Genomic DNA, 21,409 nt, shown 5'->3' with positions numbered 1-21,409 from the left:
CAAGGCACAGGCAGAGGCTGACTTTGCACCTCCCCAGAGGCCCCAGAGACAGTGCACCTGGTGATCAGACTCGACCATGCTGGATTACAGCCCCACCACATCCATGAGTGACACACCCAGGGGGGACACCTGATGAACACCAAAGCTCCACTGAAGTAAATCCTGCTCCATAGGGGTGTCTCCAGCACAGCAGCTCTTTGGCTATAGCTGCAGCTGGTCCTCACAGCCGATTGGCCTGGGGGTCAATTCCTCCCAGTGAGGCCAACAGCAATTAAGGCTCAACTACAACAGGACAGTGCACACAGCCCACACAGGGGAGCACCTAGAAGGCCCAGCTCAGGTGAATGGGGAAGCTGAGTCAGTCACTGGACCCTACAGGACACCTACTACACAAAGCCACTCTACAAATTCCAGGAGACAGAGCAGCTCTACCTAATACGTAGAAACAAAACCTGGAAGCAGCCAAAATGAGGAGGCAAAGAAACATGTCACAAAGAAAAGAACAGAAAATTTCTCCAGAAAAGGAACTAAATGAAATAGAACCAAGCAAGCTAACAGATAGAGAGTTCAGAATTTTGGTTATAAGGATGGTCAAGGATATTACTGAGACTATTACAAAAACAAGTGAGACCATTGATGACCTAATAAAATACCTTTTAGAAATGAAGGCTACATGAACTGAAATAAAAAATAATTTACAGGGACTCAACAGTAGAGTAGAGGATGCTGAGAATCAAATCAGCAATTTGGAACATGAGGAAACAAAAAACACCCAACCAGAAGAGCAAAAAGAAAATCCAGAAATATGAAGTAGTTTAAGGAGTCTCTGGGAAAACTTCAAGCAGCCCAACATTCATATTATTGAGGTGCCAGAAGGAGAAAAAAGAGAGTAAGAACTTGAGAACCTATTTGAAAAAATAATTACAGAAAACTTCCCCTACCTGGGGAACGAAATAGACTTACCAGTCCAGGAAGCACAGAGAGTCCCAAACAACAGGAATCCAAAGAAGCCCATAGCAAGACACATCATAATTAAAATGCCAAAGGTTAAAGACAAAGAGAGAATCTTAAAAGCAGCAAGAGAAAAGCAGTTAGTTACCTACAAGGGAGCACCCATAAGACTTGTCAGCTGACTTCTCAACAGAAACCTTGCAGGCCAGAAGGGAGTGGAAAGAAATATTGAAAGTGATGAAAAACATGGAACTACATCCAAGATTGCTCTACCCAGCAAAGCTATCATGTAGAATTGAAGGTCAGATAAAGAGTTTCTCAGTCAAGGAAAAGCTAAAGGAGTTCATCACCATCAGACCAGTACTATGTGAAATGCTGAAGGGTCTTTTTAAAGAAGCTAATGAACAAAAGAATCTGACAAACTAAATGGATCCAGAGATATTGACGTATGCAACAGATGATCATATTTCAGAGGGAAGAGGGAAGCGGGGTGGAGGGTGGGAGGAGATTGACCAAGGAAGTTATATGCATATATGCATAATCCATGGACATGGACAATGACTGGGTGAAGGCCTGGGGAGGGGGTGGGAGTGAGGTGGAGGAGGTCAATTGGGGGGCAAAAATAGGACACCTGTAGTGCTTTCAACAATAAAAAAAAAAAAAAAAAAAAAGAACTCAATCTTCAGAGCAATCCTAAGAGGTGAGTATGCCCACTTTGTCACACTTCCTTTGTGGATGAGGAAACTGAGGCTCAGAGAGATCAGGTAACTTCCCTGAAGACATACAGCCAGCGTGGCAGAGCCAGCGTTCAAACCCAGCCTGATCGATGGAGCGTGCTCTTAATCACAATGCTAAGCTTGTTTTTCACACAAACTAAGTTTACAGAAATTTAACTCCATGTCTTTGGTTATAAGGGGTGGGGAAGAGAAATGGAGGGAGAGGGAGAGTGAAAGAAATATATGTGTACATTGGCCTTGATTCTTGGAAGCTTCTAGACTCAGTCTCCTGGGCCTGCGATGATTGGATGTACAAATTTCCCGTAGTATTAAAAAAAACTGTGAATCACCCAAATGCTGGAGGGAACACTGGCTCTTGCTGAGAAATGGTACCATCCTGACTCTGGGCAATTGAAAGGATTTTTAAACAGCATTATTTAGTTAAGTTTATTTTTAACTTTCTGAGTTCATTTATTTGTTTTTTCAAATTATAAGAGAGTTTATTTAGAAAGTTACAGAGGTAGTAGAAGTGAGCCAGCTGGGCTGCATGGGCTCAGGAAACATGTTAGAGGCTGAAGAAGGGCCCTTGGAGCTTAGAAGAGAGGAAGGCAAAGGTAATGCCTTGAGAGAAAGAGAAGGAGAGGGTCTGCTCCCTGGAGGGAGACCACTAAGTCTCTCACCTTAGAATCTATAGCATAAGATATGGCTTGGCTGTAGTGTTTGCCTTTTGCGGTTGAAGGAACTTTTTTTTTAATACTCACCCGAGGATATTTTTTCCATTGGTTTTCAGAGAGAGTGTAAAGGAGAGAGAGGGAGAGAAACATGGATGTGAGAGGCACATCAACTGGTTGCCTCCCACATGTGCCCCCGCCTGGGCCAGGGATGGAGCCTGTAACCGAGGTGTGTGCCCTTGGCCAGAGTCAAACCCAGAACCCTTCAGTCCGTGGGCTGATGCTCTAACCACTGACCAAACCAGCTAGGGCTGAAGTAACTTTTTACTTTAGAAACAGAGGGTTCCTTCAAAAAAACAAACCCTATAAAACTAATATAATGTTTTAAACCAATGTTGCCTCAATAAAATAAAATAAAAGAAAGGAAAATATAAACACAGCCTGGCTTGTGTTGTGGGTGGAGAAAGGGGTTCTATGGAACTAACCTCACGGGTGATCTGATCCGAAATCCCTGCCTGGGCAGGTCGTGGTGCGCAGTCAGGCCCAGGCCTATGACTTCCTCAGTGAAAGGTTTGAAACAGCCCTGCCCATTGTTCCAGTGCACCTGGGTTAACACCCCCTTGAAGCAGGTAAAGTAATACTCCCTGAAGGGGCATTAGCCCTCAAGGGAGCACCGAATCTTCACTATCCTGCAGTCTGACCCCCGCCTGGCCTTCTCCCCCTTCCTGTAATCTTTCTTAGTCCCTCCTTAATTTCAAACGCACAAAAGAAGCTGCACAACTGCCACTCTCTGGAGCATTTCGGATCCTGCTCCCCAGCGTATATTGTCAGTTTGACTCAAACTCTTACAAAATTTCTCTACAGGTTTGGAAGTTTCTTATGTCAACAGGGTAAACAATGCTGAAAGCTTACAGAATTAGAGTTTTGGAGGTGGAAAGGGTCTTTCTTACCTCCCAACATTTCCCTAGCTTTTCCTGCAAAGTATCCCTTACAGGACCCAGCCCCTGGAAGGTGTCGGCTCCCAAAACTCCCTGGCAGCCACAGCCTCAATTTTTCTTGCTGTGTCAAGTTTCACCTTAAACATCCATTTTCAATCTCTCCTTCAACTTATTCACATACAGGGTTCCCAAAAGATGTACACATGCTTTAACAGCCGAGTGCTCAATTTTGCAAATGAAATGTATTGTAGTAAACACTGCCCCTATGATTATTCAAAGTGTGTATATACATTTTGGGGGATATTTATATTTATGTGAATAATATTTTAGATTCCTCACCTACAAGATGGTTGAAACACAGTAATCATCTGACATTATACATCTTTTTTTCAAAGTTGTAGTGAGAGAAACATAAAAGTGCAATGTCCTTATATTACAGACAAAGCAACCTTAGCTAAGAGAAGGGAAGGAACTAGCCCAGGGTCACGCAGCAGGCCAGTGACATAGCTGGGAAGAGTTTTCCGGAGTCAGACCTGGTGAGCTTCATACCACTCGCTGCTTGTCTACCAGTGCTTGGGCACCGATGGCCTCCCACCATTCCTCAGGAGCACATTTATTGGACCGGAAACTCACTTGACCAGAGATCGGAAGTCCTGCCACCCTTTACGGCTGTGGTCAGACACCAGGAGCTTGGTTTTCAGAGCGGGACACTTAGAAGCCACAGAGTCCACCTCCGGGACAAGGGCATCTGTGGTGACGATGCTCTTGGCGTTAGACTCCTTTAGTCGGTAGAGAATGTCATTGGCTTTCATCTGGGTCGTCCCTGGCATGAAGATGATCCCTGGGGACAAGAAAGAACCTAATTGCTTCATTTTCTCTCTCACAGCCATGGGCTCCAGGCCTGGCTTATGTGCATAGAAACCCCCCAACCTCTTGCTCTGCAAAGACCAGCAGCAGCAGCAGCACCGGGGCTAGGAATCCCACCCCCCCAAAACCTACTGAATCAGAACCTGCATCTTAACGACACCTCCAAGTGAGTCCCATGCAGGTTACAATTTGAAACCCTTGCCCTAAACTGTTCTACTCTGGGTGGATGCGGCCCGCAGACAGGTGGGCCCCGCTTCGCACAAGTTTGCATGGGACATGGGAACAGAGAGGCCAGGGGGACGGTCTCTGACATCGGGAAGAGCTGCGGCCCTACCCCCTTCCTCCTCCCACTCCCTCTGTGCCAGGCCCCTGGCATTGTGCACCCCCCTTCCCTCAGGCCTCACACCCAAATCTACCCACGCTGTCCCTTGAACTCTCCGGCCTCCCCTTCCGTCCTCTGTGGCCAACAGTGAGCTCAGGTCTTCGCGTGCCTAGTGGATTCTAATCTCCCTGCCAGGTGCCTTGCCCTGAGTCGTCCATGTCATTAGCTGCTCACGCTCCACAGAGCACCCACTTTCCCCCGTCCCGTTTCTTCTCTTCACGAACACCCGTGCCCTGTCTCCAGGAAAGCGCCACACTGCCCACCTGACACTGAGGACGCGCCCACTCTCCACCTTTCTCTCCCACTCCTCTAAGCTCTGTCTCGAAATGGCCATTGTCACCTGGGCTGCTCCCGCCTCCGAGCCCAGTGTGTGCTCTGACCTCTTGGGAGTCCCTTCCTTTGCGTCTACCCTCTTAACTGTGCTTGTCCCCAAGGGCTCAGCTCGGCTTTGTCATGGGCCATCTTAGCTCCACAGGTGACATGGCTTCTTTATGATACCTCTGCTGTTGCTGTTAACCTTGATTCCATGTGACCTTGATGAATTAACCAACTATTTAATGAGAGAGAGAGAGAGAGAGAGAATATAAGCAAAAGATGAACAGACTGATGTGTGAACATGTGATTCAACTGAAGTGATTCAACAGAAATCCACGAGTCCCATACTGATTCTAAATTAGATAGATAGATAGATAGATAGATAGATAGATAGATAGATAGATAGATAGATGATAGATAGATAGATAGATAGATAGATACATGACAGATAGATGATAGATAGATGGTAGATAGATGATAGGTAAAAGATAGATAATAGAGAGATGATAGAGACATGATCGATAGACAGATGATAGATAGATAGATAGACAGACAGATAGATATAGATAGATGATAGATAGGCAATTAAATGGGAAATCTCTGCAGAAGAATGCTAACTAATAAATGTGGGGGGGGGTATAAACAGAAAATCCTGATATAAAACCACCATAATAATATGCAAGTCACTCAAGAATCACCAGTGGGTGCTCCAACCAGAGGGTGGAAGGCAATGGGGAAGCAGGATATTCACTTGGCCTCATAAATGTTACACCACAGACCACTTACTACCGATGAGGGGAAATGGTGCCTTCGCAAAGACGAATGCCACCTTCCTAACGAGATAAAACAACATCGCTGATGACAGGGCAAAACAAGTGCATGTGCCACTAACATGATGCACCCCAAAAGACACGGCATTGCCCTCCAGTACCCCTGCTAAAGATGCTTAACCTGAATATAATCATGAAGCAAGAGTCAGAAATGCAATTCTGGATGGACCTCCTGCAAAGCAACTGGCTTAGACACTTCAACAATGTCACTGTCACGCAGAAAAGGCTGGGGAACCATTCTAGATTAAAGGACACTGGGAAGACATGACAACTAAATCAACTAAATGCAAAGCATGACCCTCAGCTGGATTTTGGACTTAAAGAAAGGAATGGCTCTCAAGGACATTATTAAGGCAGCTGAGGAATTTCCACTATGGATATGCACCAGGTAACTGCATTGTACCGATGTCAGGCTTCTTGTGTGACAAGTCTGTTGCTATGTGAAGGAAGTGTCTGGGGCCCAGTGTTTATGGGTATTTACATGGTATTTATGGGTGTCACAGTGTCTGCAACTGATTCTTAAATAACTCAGTGGGATGTTCAAATATGACAAAAGGTTAGCAATTGATGAATCTTTAAGAAGTGATAATGTCTGGGGCTGTGCAAGAGGCAGTGGTGAGTGTGAGCGTGTGCGTGCGTGTGAATGAAGGAGAACCATGGCGCTGTGTCTGAGCGAATGTGACTTGAGGGAGAGAGTAGGTGGGAAGGGGTGAAAAGCATTTGAGGGAGTTTGGGAAAGAGAAAGACCGTGAAGAAGAAAGAAGGTAGGGAGAGAAGGCACCTACTATCCCAAGACCAGGCGGCTCTGCCCATCCCTAAGTCTCTAGGGGTCCCTCGGAGTCACTGACCTGTTCGGATGCAGCCCAGGGCCACCAGCCACCACTCGGGCACTCGAGGCAGAATCAAGGCGAGGCGGTCTCCCTGCTGCAGGCCGCAGGTCTGTGTGAGGACGTTGGCTGTGCGGCAGGTTAAGTCTGTCACCTCTCGGAAACTCCACTTCACTTCGTCTCCTTCGTTACTCACCCACCACAGGGCTGGGTTTGGGCCTCTTTTGCCTTCCTGGTCAAGATCATACAGCGTGTGTGACCTCCTGCCTCCTAGGAACAGTGCACGGATTTCCCCACCCACTGTCATAGACACAGTCCAGGGAGCAAGGCTCAGGGACCGAGACCCCATTTTAAATCATTTCAAGAGCCAACAGAAGTTAGGGGTGAGGTCTGATCCAGCCAACTTCTGCTCTACTGTAGCCACCTCCTCTCCAGTCACATGAAACCATGAACAGCCTCATGTCACCAATTGAAGACTTAAAGCTCCATTCCCCATGTGTCTGTCTTAGTTCCATAAAGACAGTGGGCTCCTCTTTGTGCCTCAGTTTCCTCATCTATGAAGTGGGGACAATAATATTACCTAGAAGGTCGTAAAGTCTAAATGAGCTATTTAAGCGAGTAAAGTGTACATAATTGTGCCTGACATTGTAGGTGCTCGATAAATATTACTATTAATATAATTGCTACATAATAAAAGAGGCTAATTTAGGTTCTGAATATTTGGAGGAATTTATTTTTAAAATTAAATTACCTCTAAAGGTGAAATTCTCAAGAAGCAGACTGGGAAGCTCCAGGCCCCCATTCCTTCAGGGATAGATCAAGTAAACAACAGACTAAAATAGCTCTGTGGGACCTCTTGAAACAGTCAAGGATCTGCAGCAACCAGCAAATTAAAGCCATACTCAGAACAGTAGGACATTTTGTGATGTTTTTCTCCCTTTCGCACCACCCCTTGTCTGATGTGGTGCCCCATGGTTGGGAGGAAGTCACCCGATTCCTATCCCCTCTTTGGGATGAAGGAAAAGAGTGAAATTTGTTTGCAACATTCAGTGGGGTGAGATGTAGCTGGAAAGGGATAGGGCTTTTATATGCCATTGAAATTAAGTTGTTATTAGTTTAAAACAGATTATTATAACTTTTAGACATTCTGTGTAATATACACAATTCACAGAATATACACAGACAGAAGTGAGAAGTGAATCAAAACATATCACTACAGAAAAGTAAACCAAACACAGAAGAAAGCTGTAAAAGAGGAAATGAGGGACAAAAATAAAAGCTGTGACATCAAGAAAACAGTCAACAAAATGGCAGGAGTAAGTCCTTCCCTATCAGTAATTACTTTAAATGTAAGTGAACTAAATTTCCCAATTGAAAGACAAAGATTGGCAGCATCTAAGGATATGCTGTCTCCAAAATTCTAGAACCAATAACAAAATTCAGATTTTTTGCAATAAAATGCTAACAATATAATATTAATTTATAGAAGCAAAGTCATATTTACATTATAATCCAAATTCAATAACAATTACTCACTTATTCATTCAATATTACTAAGTTATTATTATTTCTTAGGCACTGTTCTTAGGCCAAAAAGATAAAATGTTAAACAAGACACACATATATGCACATATGTAAATGGTTTTAAATATTTATGGCCAATTTTCTTGTTTAAATCACCTGTCTTATTTTCCCCAAGTTTTCTATATTGAGCATGGTTTTTCCCCAAACAATTTTATTCCTCAAACAAAACATGTTCAGGGTAAACATTCAGGCAATACAGAAACTTATGAGCAGAAAAGATTCTTGTAAACCAAAGAATTTCTTCAAATTTCTCATCACATTTTTACGCCCTGAATGTTAGTACTGAAAATGGTTTAGTGTATATTTTTCCAGCAATATTTTCCCCCACAGACACAAAAACATGATCCTATTGCTACTTTTACTCAGATGATTGGAACCAAAGAGGGTATCTCATCTGAGATAAGATTAATGTATGTGCATATACATATATGTATCTTTTTAGCTATAAAAAAATCAGTGCTTTGAAAAAAATTCTTGCCTAGCAGATTAAAGGATATTAAGAAGCATTTACAAGTCGTGACTGCTTATGTAAGGGGAGCATAGTATTACTATTTCTGTAGGGGTTTACAAAATGATGGGAAAGCTAGTGGATCGAGGCAGAAAACAATTGTTCAGAATTCAGACAGTGCGTTAGATCCTAATACTTGCACCTTGACAAAGATATCACTTAAGTACTTATGGATTTTTGTGCTAAGGATTAATTTAATATATTGGCAAAAGCTGTTTTCAAGAAGATAAAACACAACCCTTAAGCTGGATTTGAAATTTAAACTTTTATGAGGTGAGCTTTGAAACCAAGAGATATTGAGAAATAGTTTTGAAAGATTAAACACTAAGTAACTCAGCAGTAAAAAGAAATGAACAGCCCTGGCTCAGTGGTTAGAGCGTCAGCCCACACTCTGAACGGTCTCGGGTTTGATTCCCCCGTTTGCTTTCCTGTTAAGGGCTCATACCTGGGTTGCAGGTTTGATCCCAGCCCTGTATCAACCAATTAATGCTTCTCTCTCACGTCAATGCTTCTTTCTGTCTCTCTCTCTCTCACCCCCGTTTCCTCCCTCCCATTCTCTCTAAAAATAAATCAATGGACAAAATATCCCCCAGTGAGGGTTAGCAAAAAAAAAAAAAAGGAACTGACAACTAGTCCACAAAAAACATTTTGCTGAGTCAAAGAAACCAGACACAAAAGGGTGCAACAGCAGGTCAGTGGTTGCCTGGGGTCAGGGTGGGGGTGGGTGGGGATTGGCTGAGAAAAGACAAAAGAAAACTTTTGGGCTGATAGAAATAATCTAAAACTCGTTAAACTTCATACTGAAAATGTGTGCATTTTATTCTATGTAAAATATACACCAATATAGTTGTTTTAAATAAACAAAAACACACACATCTACTCCTTGCTAAGAAAACTGGAAAGTAGATCAATTACTTGGGTGATTCATGAATGAGATGATTCTTTCTGAATATGAAAAATATACGAATTTCAGGTGTACAACTTAATGATTAGACATTTATATAACTTATGAATATAATATGTCAATTGTAATGGAAAATGTTTTAAAATTATGGAAAAAGACATCTAAGTCACAATAAAACAAACAGAACCCCCACACAGGAGTCTATTGCTTATAGAAAGGTTTGCCTCAGTATTTAAAAAATTTTTTTTATTGATTTACTGATTTTTAGAGAGAGAGAAGGAAGGGAGAGAGGGAGAGAGAGAAACATCGATTTGCTTTTTCTACTTATTTATGCATCATTGGTTGATTCTTGTATGTGCCCTGACCAGGGATTGAACCCACAACCTTGGCGGGTTGGGACAATGCTCTAACTAACTGAGCTACCTGGCTAGGGCCACGAGGCACTTTCTTTTGTTTTATAATGAATTCTTTGCCAACACTTACACTCCCACACCCACACACAACTAGAAGAGTGCACATAAAAATGCTGGATTTCTATTAAGACTGTTATATTGCATGGGAGATTCAGAGAGCAGAGTGGAACTCAGTGGTGTGCCCTCTGCAGAGTCTTTAACAGGAGCAGCACCAAGACCTATGGACTGTAAGGCAGGTTTCAAAATTAATTTATTCCGCCAGGGAAGAGTGGCTCAGTGGTTGAGCATGGACCTATAATCCGGGAGATTCCCAGTCAGGGCACATGCCTGAGTTGCATTAAAAAAGAAGAAGAAGAAGAAAAAAAAAAATATATATATATATATATATATATACACACACAGATAGATAGATAGCTAGATAGACAGATATAGATATCTATATATAGATATCTTTATTGATTTTAGAGAGAGGAAGGGTGAAGGAGAGGGAGAGATAGAAACATCAATGATGAGAGAGTCATTGATCGGCTGCCTCCTGCACGCCCCCGACTGGGGATGGAGCCCGCAACCCGGGCATGTGCCCTGACTGGGAACTGAACTCCAACCGCCTGGATCCTAGGTCGATGCTCAACCGCTGAGCCATGCCCGGCTGGGCAAGATATATATTTTAAAAATTAATTTATTCCACAATTGCTTACTGAGAAACTGCTAGGTGTCAAACACCACGCATCACTAGAGAGACACTGATCCTGGTTAAGGAACTTGGAAAAGTGGAAAGAGATCAGAAGTGTTGTGAGAATGAAAGTCAATGGGATGAGGGTGCTCGGGGTGGGAGATGTTGGGAGATACAGAGGAGCTGACAGTGACTGATGATGATATAAAACCCAGCAAAAACTGACATTCCAGGGGGGAATACTATTTACTTGATGGCTATCTCCATGGGGTGATGCATGAACGAAGCAGCAAGAATCATATAAAGATAAATTTGGGAAAAGTGATGGGCTCATTTCCTCCCCTCTACCTCTTCCCTCTCTAGCCCATCTCTTGGTCCAAAGGGTCTTCATCAGATTTTTGGTCTGGGCAGTAATGAAAGTCAATTTTTAGTCTGAAGGAACAGATGTTTTGGTGTCATCAGATCATGAGACTAGGTTAAATAATGAATTTTAGGATTAGATAACCTGCACCCAAATTCTGCCCTTTAACTTAGTATGTATGTAATTTCCATAGGCTATTTAAAACCCTTGGAACCTCAGTTTTCTCATCTGTAAAATGGGGATAATAAAAGTCCCCATCTAATCAGACCATTAAATGCAAAGTGCTTGACATGGCATATAAAGAATGCTCTTCATAACCCAAGGCTCCATTTTCCCTGGAGTTATTATGAAAATTAAGAGAAAGGAAAAAGAAAGAGGCAGGAGAAAGCCTCATGAAAGGCATGTAAGCCTTGACTACTAACACATGAATGCGTGTTCATGGGAAGCAAAAATTCTATCAACTCTGACTCCATTGCAGGTGAATTCTCACTTTGTATGAAGATAATGTTGGGTAACTTTGCACGCTGTGAATGTCATCAGCTGGGACTTAGCTGGAACACCACCCATTGTCTACCCCAACCCCTGGTGCCAGCACTGCTCTTTTTTTGGTCTGTTTCTTAGGAAAAAACAAACCAAGCACTTGGTTTTCTCTGAGGAGTCATGTGAACTCTAGAGGCCACAGGGACTGGTTTCTCTGGATATACCCAATGCCACGCCCAAGTAGATAGTTGATAGAGGACTCCAGCCTGGCTTGCTATCCTCATAGGAAGACTGATGACATGGCTTAGCAATATGTGTCAGATGTGCATTGTGCAATCAGGTGATCTGTCCCACCCCTCTGGGTGTAACATGAAGTTAAGCCCAAGTTTGATGAGATGAATTCCAGTTAGACTCAGTCCCGTTAGTTGAAGGTCAGAATTCAGGCTAAAGTCAACTTGCTGACCTTGCAAGTTGAGGTTTGCATTTGGTCACAGTTATCTGACTGTGTGCCAGACACTTTTACCTGCTGTCCTGTTTCTTAAATGAGATTATCCCTGCCCAGCTGAGCGTGGCTCAGCGGTTGAGCATCGACTTGGGATCCAGGCGATCAGGGTTCGATTCCTGGCCAGGGCACATGCCCGGGTTGTGGGCTCGATCTCCAGTCGGGGGCATGCAGGAGGGAGCCGATCAATGACTCTCTCATCATTGATGTTTCTCTCTCTCTCTCTCCCCGTCTCCTTTCCTCTCTCTGAAATCAATAAAGAAATTTTTTTTTTTAAAAAAAAGAGATTACCCCTGTGTCACAGATAAAACCACTGAGGCTCAGAGAAGTGTAGAAGTGGTCAGGCTGAGAACTGAACCCCCAAACATAAGCTTTTCCCATGACACTGGTAAGATGAGGCAGGACCCACACTGGTTCTGTGCCCTTCAGCCCGCTAGGAGCAAGGTAAGCCGGGGAGGCCACGCCTGTCCTCACCCCCAGCGCAGGTGCCTCCTCACCTTCTCCATTTGAGCCCAGTAGTCCATGACATCACTTGCAAAGTTGAATTCCTCGGGTGTATCATGGTCATTCCATCTCGGGGCTCCAGTTGCTGATAAAGGCTGGTAGCGCAAGTGCCAAGGGGCAGGGCGGAAGCCGTGGCAGAATTTGTGGGCGCCCCAAAGGGCCCGGATCCTCATCAGCCCCCGCATGGCAGAGCAGCTCTCAGAAGCAGGCGCGGAGTTCTCAGGTCAGCACCTGCCTTGGGAAGAGATGGCCAATAGGTCGGTCATGGAGCAGGACTTTCCTCCACAAGACGCAGGCACCTTTCCGGCTAATGGCTAGTTTTGCTTCAGCTGATCAATTTGGAAGGCAGACCTCATGGACTTGGGGGTTAGCGCTTCTCTTCCCAGCTTAGGAACCACAGGCAGACAGTTATGGGGAGGGATTAGAGCGACCAGACGAGGTTGGTACACATCCCCCAGGGCCTTCTCCTTCTCTTTCACCCCTGGGATTTGGGCTCAGGCTGGCAGCCCCGTGGCAGCCCCTGTGGGGGAAACTGTCATCTGCATGTCCTGTGCTGCACGCTAGCCTCGCTCTGGACGCCTCTCTTCCCGCCCAGCCCAACTGTGCAGCTCTCATGAAAGCTGCTGTACTTTCAGATGACCCCAGCCCCTGCCAGAGTGGACTGGTGCAGGGTTGAGCAATCATTCCTCAGGATTTTTAAATCCAGAGTGGGCTACTCATAATCCCTCTCCCAGATCCTGTGTGCCTGCCTGTTACCCAAGAGTGGAAAGGCCTCTCTCCGGGGAGCAGGGGCGCGCATCTGAGGCCCCGGGGGTGTGTGGGGGGTGGTTCTGAGCCCTGTCCCGCAGCCGCACCTGCTCTGCGTGAGAGAAGAAGACTGAGGGGCAGAGCCGGACCTGAGGGCCGAGGGCATCTCGGAGCCACTCAAGCTGCCGGTTCCTGTTCTTCCTCAGGCCCATCTGCATCTCCACCCCTCTTGTTAATACCCTGCCCTGGATTCTCTGAGCCAACGATTTTTCCTGCCTGGCCTTAGGTTTCCGTCACTTGAGACTATAAGGATACGGACAAACATGCGCGGCCTTGCTCAGGACAGAGGAGGCTCGGACCGCAGCGCCCTCCCTGGACTGGGTCTAGCCTCAGGGTCTTCCCCAGGACAGGGTTCCGGCAGCTGTTACCAATCCATCCAGTTGACCCACGAGACTTCTTTGCCACTCCAGATCCCAACAAATGCCCCTAAAATGGGAGCAAAACTCTCATTTATTAGGGCTCTTCTTGAAGTTTGAGTAAAAATTGGCTTAAGCTAGAATGATCTTTCCAGGAGACCGCTGACTGGGAGAAAGCTGCCTCAGGAACAGCTCTGAGTTTCAAGCACTTTGTCACTGCAAACACTCAGGCCTGCTCCCCTCCGTTTCAGCAATAAGATCCTACTGTTTGACAGGAGACCCATAGAAAGATCAATAAAACTCAGTTTATTTTCAGGTCCTTTCGACCCATAATAACCTAACGTCGATTAACTTTGATGCTGCCCCCACCCACAACCCTGCTATACATTCCCAGTAGGAAAAACACACCTAAATACTCAATTGGCTTACTGTCTGCAGAAAGGAGCATGGGGATGTGAGAAGTTTCCTCGTCAGCGTGGGTCCTTAGGCCACAGGACCTACAATATGCCTCTTCCTTTCTAGTGCCTGCCCATCAAGTCACCGTCTCTCATTTAGTCAGAGCGCTGCTGGGAAAGAAAGGCCCTGAGCTGTCAGCTGGTCCAGACCTGGCCCTCAGGCATATTTTCTTTGGCCCTTCGTCTTTGGAGGAAATTTTGCTCCAATTACATAGGATGTTCTCCAACTTTCCTGGGTTTCCACCACTCCTCATTTTGCCACACCTCCTGTTTCTACACTTACTGTACCTGTTCAGCCTCTGTGGACATTGGAGCTTAAAAGCCCCAATCTAGGCCAACACCCCGAGAGGACAGGGATTTCTCCAAGGTTGTAAGGCAAGTTTAGTAGCAGAGCTGGTTCTAGAAGCCGGCATCCTTGCTTTTCCAACAACACGTACCTCCCCCCACAGGCACCAACTGATTTAGAGCAATACCAGACTCAGCTGCTATTTTCACACACAGGTGTATAAATGGCCTCAGAAGCTTCCTTAAAACACCCTCAGGACCGTTCCAACAGCCCCTTAACACAAAAGGGAGAGAAAGAACGAGGACATTAATTAATCCTTCATTATGGGCTAAATTGCATCCCGTCGAAATCCACAAATTCATGTCCTAACCTTCGGTACCTCAGAATAAGACTGTGTTTGGAGGAAGAATCTTTAGAGAGGTGATCAGGTTAAAATGAGGTCATTAGATGGGCCCTAACCCAGCATGACTGACGTCCTTATAAGAGGAGATCAGGACACAGACACGGAGAGGGGGACGCCATGTGAACATGGAGACGCCGCCTTCAATCCAAGGAGCTACCCCCAGAAGAGACCAATCCTGCCACCGCCTTGATCTCAGACTTCTTGCCCCCTGAGCTGTGAGAAAGAAGTTTCTGAGGTTTAGGCCCCAGTCTGTGGTACTTTGTCATGGCAGCCCCAGCAACCTAATACACCTCTTAATCGAATGAAAAAGAACTGACTTTGGCATTCTCTCACACTGTAAATGTGTTTGAAATTCTGGTTTAACCTCCTCATGTGACTGGGCCCAACACCACAGGCAGCCAGCTGGGGGGACTGTGGGAGCTGAGAGCGTGTCCTCAGGAGCCAAACAGCGCAGGGTCAGGTCCCAGCCCCTCCACTCATCAGCTACACAGCCTTGGGCAATTTTCTTAACCTCTCTGTAAAATATGGAAACGCTGGCGACACCTGTTTCCTGAGTGGGGGAGCGAAGGGAGGACACCCTGTGTAAAGCACGTAGGCACAGAGCACAGGCGAGCACCCGGACTCGGGAGTGCCTGGCGACAAACGCTCTCTGCGGAAACTCACTGAATAATTAGGCTTCGAGAGAAGCGGCCGCTGGACCTGCGGAATTAGAGCCCAGGGACAGGGACAGGGAGCGTTCCTGACGCGGACCCCGCAGCGTCCAGCTTCCGCATCGACACGTCGGGGGCCTGCCCGCGGCGAGTTAGGAAGACCGACCGCCAGAGACGTCGGTGCTTCTGGCTCCGCCTGCCCGCGTGCCTGTCTTCAGAACTGCCGGCTCCCACCCCTGTCATCCTGCCAGTGTCCGCTCTCCCCTCGGGGTCTGTAACCACATCACACCTGCATCTGCAGCTGCCTCTCATCCATGTCTCTAACGATATTGCTAAGGACACGTCTGGCATTATGTATCACTACAGTAAATGCAGCGCTCCGTCTTTCTGTATCTATAACTGTTTGTACATGTGTACAGACTCCTCACCAGGCCTGACACATGAGGACTCAACACAATGCTAGATTTTTCCCGTTTTGTCCTAATTCAGAAAACTAAAACTTGAAAATTGGGGAGAGAAAATCCAGTGTGCTACAGAATGTCTGAAAGACAGATGAACATATTTTTCAGTCATCAAATATTTACTGTGCCAATATGGTTTTAGATACTGTCAGAGATTACTGAGGCTGCCCGAGGTCCTACCCTCTTGGACTTTAGAGTCTAAGGCAGCGATTTTCAACCGGCGTGCCACAAGATTTTAAAACATGCAGTACCTGACTGTTTAGTCAGGGGCACTGATCTCTTTTCCCTTAGATTGTCAATTTAAGAAATGACAACAGCCAACACAACAATACTGGCCGGTGTGGATGAGTCAAAATTATACCAATTTTTGGTCAGATTGGCAAAGAATATGATATACTTCTTGGTGTGCTGAAGAATTTTAGTAATTAGCTTATGTGTGCCATGAGAGGAAAATGGCTGGAAATCGCTTGTCTAAGGACATCTTACAAAATAGTTTCAAAGGGCAATCTTTCGAAATGCTTTCAGGTGGCTTTTGAAGGCCGTTTGGCCCTGTGGCTTTCAGGGGTGGCTCAGCTCACTGCTACATGCCCAGGCCCACGGTGCCTCGAAGAGTTCCAGCTACAGAGCTCTGGTTTCACGAGACTTTGGACTGATAATGCTATTTATTTTATAAAACAACAGACTCGGTGTGTCACAGGGGATCTTGGAGTTACACAGCCAGGCAGTTCCACTGCCTATCAGCCAGGTGGTTTTGGCCACTATTTATGTCTCTGAAATCGAGAGCACAGCAACAATATCTACCACCCAGCTTCCCGCAGGATTAGTAACATAATCTAGAAAAACACCTTTGCCAGCAGTGTGTCTAATAAGGGTAAGGCTCAGTAAATGCTGAGGTGTCCAGTAACACCCAGCAAATTCTAAAGCCAACCCCCCAGTTAGATATGAGAGTTTTTTAGAAAATGAAAGGCATGCCCTTCTGTAACGTGACCCACTGCTGCCTAGTGGAGTCTTTCACGGGTTCACCTTCTGGGCCTCTTTCACGCCCCTCGGCACCCCCACCCCATGCAGAGCGGCCGAACATTAAACTGATCACCTGCTGTGTGCCAGCCGCCGTGCGAGGCACATCCGTGCACACTCCCACTCAGCCCCCTCCTCACTATCGCCCCCTCCATGTTGCAGGTGAGGGAATGAAGTACCAGGGAGGGTGGGAGGCTTGCCCGGGGCCAGCCGGCCTGTAAGCGGCATTGCCAGACTCGAGTAAGGCTCTCAGACGGTAGGGTCAGGACTCTGTAGATACTTGCTGCCCCCAGACAGACAGACAGACACACACACACACACACACACACACACACACACACACACACACACACACACACAGAAGCTGTCACTCACCTCTCATTCCTTCTGTCTCTCCTTCACCTCCATTCCCTCCATCTCTCCTTCACCTCTCATTCCCTCCGTCTCCTTCACCTCTCATTCCCTCCATCTCCTTCACATCCATTCCCTCCGTCTCCTTCACCTCTCATTCCTTTCATCTCCTTCACCTCCATTCCCTTCGTCTCCTTCACCTCCATTCCCTTCGTCTCCTTCACCTCCATTCCCTTCGTCTCCTTCACCTCCATTCCCTCCGTCTCCTTCACCTCTCATTCCCTCCGTCTCCTTCACATCTCATTCCCTTCGTCTTCTTTACCTCCATTCCCTCCGTCTCCTTCACCTCTCATTCCCTTCATCTCCTTCACATCCATTCCCTCCGTCGCCTTCAACTCCATTCTCTCCATCTCACGTTCACCTCCAATCCCTTCATCTCTCCTTTACCTCTCATTCCCTCCATCTCCTTCACCTCCAATCCCTCCATCTCACCTTCACCTCTCATTCCCTCCATCTCACCTTCACCTCTCATTCGCTTCTGTCTTACCTGGGATTGGGGACTGTCTAGAAAACAGGTAGGCCAGGTCTTGGGTTGGTAGGGAACAGGGAACTTGCACCTGTGCTTCTCTCTGATCAGCAGTTTAAGGGAATGTGTACATAACTGAACTTAGCTCCGGGCCAGACAGCGTGGAAAACTTGGCAGGAATTGGATGACTCAGAGGAAGATGATACCTGAGTAGAATAGGACAGAGGGCAATCATAGGCCTCATGGGGAGACAATCATTAGAAAAACTAACCATGTGGGTGGGAGCAGGGTGGAGGGGGTCAGTGGAGAATAAAAGGGGACATCTGTAATACTTTCAACAATAAAGATAAATTTTTTATAAAAAGAAAGAAAAGCCAGCCATATGAAGTCACCTGCAATTCTTGTTGGATGACTTGCAGTGTGAATGAACAAAGAAAGTCAAACGGAACACTCTCACTGTTGTCTGTGGCTAACTTGCTCCCCTTTGCCACTCCTGTACCTCCAATGTTTTCATTTAAATGAGAGCCAAATGGCTAGTCTGGTGGATAAAGTCAGTGCTCTGGAGGCAGAGATTTACGTTTAAGCCTCAGGTTTGCCATTTACCATTTCTTTGACCTTCACTGACCTCTTTTCTCTAAGCTTTAGTTTCCTTCTTGTAAAATGGGGGTAACAACAGTGACACCTATTTCCTATGTTGTTGTTTTTTATTGATTTGGGGGGTGAAGGGAGAGAGAGAGAGAGAGAAGCATTGATTTGTTGTTCCACTTTTTTATACATTCATTGGTTGCTTCCTGTGTGTGCTCTGACTGGGGATGGAATCCACAACCTTGGCATATCAGGACGATGTTCTAACCAACTGAACCACCCAGCCAGGTATGGTTGTTTTTCTGTGGTTCGCATTAGATGAAATAATTTGTGGAAGCATATAGCACAGTGCTTGGCATAATCAATGTTGGTTGATTTTATTAATTTGGGATTCTAAGTTTAAGGTTGGCGTACTAGCAAAATGCAGGGTCTTTGGAATCCCAAAGTCTTGAGCTTCAATTCTGGCTCAGCCACTTATAAGATGGCCATCGGCTATTCTGACCTTGGTCGTCTTGTCTGAAAAATGGAGGCTGGGGGTTGTTGATCAGATGTGTCCCCTAGGATCTCTGAAAGGCATACATGATGTAACGCCAGGGAAGAGCCTGGCCCAGGCGTTCAGATGCTGAGTAGATATTGAGGCTGCACTGAATAAGCCTGGGTTGTCACAGGTAGTGGCTTGAACTGTTAGTTGTCTACTAAAGCCATTTTGAGGGTGTTGTTGGGGGATAGGAGCTTCTTCAGGACTCTGACCCAACTTTCCCATACATTTTAACTCTCAACCTCCATTGAACCAGGAGAGAAATATCACCATCCAAAGTCACCACCAAAGATTGCTGGAAACATCTAGAACATCCCTGCCTGACTGAGGGGAAACCTGGCTCTTCCTGACTGATTCATTCGTTAGGGTGAATTTTCAGCTCGGGACAGGCATTTATTTCATGGAGATGAGAGAGTGAGAAGGCAGCGCTATTTGACGGGCCACAGTAAGCTAAAGGTTAAACACCAAAAGAATCAAAGTATAAAAAGCCCTGTTATTCAGGCAGAAGGAGCAGCCACTCAGTCACTTTTGAGAAGGAATGGGCACAGGAAGGAAAGTCTTTGGGACCCTCCCTGGATCTCAGTGGATCTCCTGTGTGGAGCTGTAACACCAGTGATGGGGTCAAGAAGACAGGCTCTGGGGCCAGGAAGCCTGCGTTTCAGTCTAGCTTTTGCCAGTTGCCACTTCTGTGACACTGAGAAGGTTTCTTATCCCTGGGTGCCTCAGTTTTCTCCCGTCTAACATGGGTATATGGTAGAGTGAGTACAACTCTGTGAAGATAGTGTGGGCACTTTCTTTCATTGCCAAGCCTCTCTTGTAGTTAGAATGAGGCCCCCGAACCCCAGTTCTGGTCAGTGAACCCCAGATGGAAGTGACACAAGTCACTCCTGGTCTAGAGCATTTCAGAGCAGGTCTGAGTCCCTGATACTCTCTTCCCCTGACTCACTGGTCCTGGAAACCGCGTGTGGAGATGGTAACATCAAAATACGGCAGAGACTCTATCAGCCGAGCCCTCTGAGTGGCTGTAGCCAAGTGTCCTGTCAACCTGAATACCTCACACCCATTGCCTTCCTTAGCCTCACAGCAAACCCATGGTGCTTTCATTCACCCAGTAGATATTCAATGGCACCCTCTAGGCTGGATAGAGCTTTGGACTGTCAGACAGGTTACTGCTCTCAAGGAGCTTATACGCCCAGGACAGAGAGGCAGGAGACTGCAAAGAAACAGTCAGTTACATTGACAAGAGAACCCCAAAGGTAACCGGTGCCCAGAAGAAAGTAGAACAAGGTAATAAAACAGTGGGACTGGGGCGGGGGGATGACAATGTCCTCTCTGAGGAAGTGACACTTTGAGACCCGAAGGAGAAGGAGCCAGCCATGGGAGGACCAGGGGAAAGCGGGGCAGGCCGGGGGCGCAGCAGGTGCCGAGCTGGAGGCTGAGCTTCTCCAGGATCCGCCGAGGCAGGTGCGGCAGGCGGCTGGGTTGGGGAGAGGAGCTCGGGTTTTGTGTGAAGAGGGGTGGGGAGTGTTGAGAGGATTTTAAGACAAAGAGACATGATTTAAGTTTCAACGAAGTCACTGATTTCCTTGGCGACTTAATTTTGAAATAAAATAGCCCGGGAAAGTGGATAATTCGGAAGGAAACGGTCGGGTTTGCGCCGTGGAGAGCTCACGGGTGCCCAGGGGAAGGGCTTCTCGGGGCGGGCACAGCTGCGGGCTGCGGTGCGGAGGCTGCTGCGGTGCCCGAGCCCTGAGGGCCTGGGCAAGCTTCTCACAGTGAGGCTGGAGCAGGCAGGTGCGGGGGGGAGCTTTGAGATACCTTTTGGAGGGCTTGCTGATGGGTTTGTTTGGTTAATCCTCAGCAGGTGATATATATATTTTGTTAATTCTCATTGAAGATACTTTTTCCATTGCTTTTTAGAGAGAGTGGAAGGGAGAGAGAGAGATAGGGAAACATCGATGTGAGAAAGACACATCGATTGATTGCCTCCCGCACATGGGGATCGAGCCTGCAACAGAAGTACGTGCCCTTGGCTGGAATCGAACCCAGGACCCTTCTGTGTGTGGGCTGATGTTCTAACCACTTAGCTACACCCGCCAGGGCAGAAAGAGAGGAATTAAGGGTGACTCTGGCTTTCGGTTTTGGCAATGACACTTGTAGTCGGTCATGTTGTATCTCTGCAGAAGGTGAGGAGATTATCTAACATGCCCAAGGTCCCAAAGGCTCGAGAAGGCCAGAAAAGGACCTGAGGCCTGGTTTTCTTTAAGGCAGTGTGCCCTGCTCAAGCCTCCCGACAGTATTCTACTTCTATCCTACCTGCCACACTTCTCCATCTCTGATTTCTGGCGTCTTCCACCAAAAAGATAGATATGAGTTATTCAGCTGAGAAACTGGGTACTGGATGGGAGGGACTCCCACTCTCTTTACATTACCTGGTCAACCCTGGTAACAACAAAAAAAATTCTTTGGTTCTGGAATTAATCTATTCATCTCCCAATGAAAAGAAAAACACTTACCTCAGTGTGTTTTTATCTTTGGCCAAGCCATC

General features: G+C 46.4%; 1 protein-coding gene across 5 annotated transcripts in view; it reads right to left on the bottom strand.

The window, feature by feature from the left end:
- LOC308555131 (acyl-coenzyme A synthetase ACSM1, mitochondrial-like) overlaps positions 1–17,896 on the bottom strand; it is a 42,905-nt gene extending 25,009 nt beyond the window's left edge. For 3 of the 5 annotated variants that reach the window (XM_081133005.1, XM_081133006.1, XM_081133003.1), the window contains exons 1-4: positions 17,760–17,896; positions 12,420–12,661; positions 6,519–6,729; positions 3,910–4,117 (exon numbers count right to left, since the gene is read on the bottom strand). In XM_081133005.1, the coding sequence (XP_080989131.1) occupies positions 3,910–4,117; positions 6,519–6,729; positions 12,420–12,611 (611 nt within the window). In that variant the 5' untranslated portion in view covers positions 12,612–12,661; positions 17,760–17,896. The remainder of the gene's footprint in view (positions 1–3,909; positions 4,118–6,518; positions 6,730–12,419; positions 12,662–17,759) is intronic. The other 2 variants (XM_081133004.1, XM_081133002.1) reach the window with 2 other exon arrangements.
- Between the last annotated feature and the right edge of the window lie 3,513 nt (positions 17,897–21,409).

This window comes from Miniopterus schreibersii (genome assembly GCF_964146895.1).
Source record: "Miniopterus schreibersii genome assembly, chromosome: 3".
In the NCBI taxonomy this organism is placed as follows: domain Eukaryota; kingdom Metazoa; phylum Chordata; class Mammalia; order Chiroptera; family Miniopteridae; genus Miniopterus; species Miniopterus schreibersii.
This window is presented reverse-complemented; position numbering and strand designations above follow the sequence as displayed.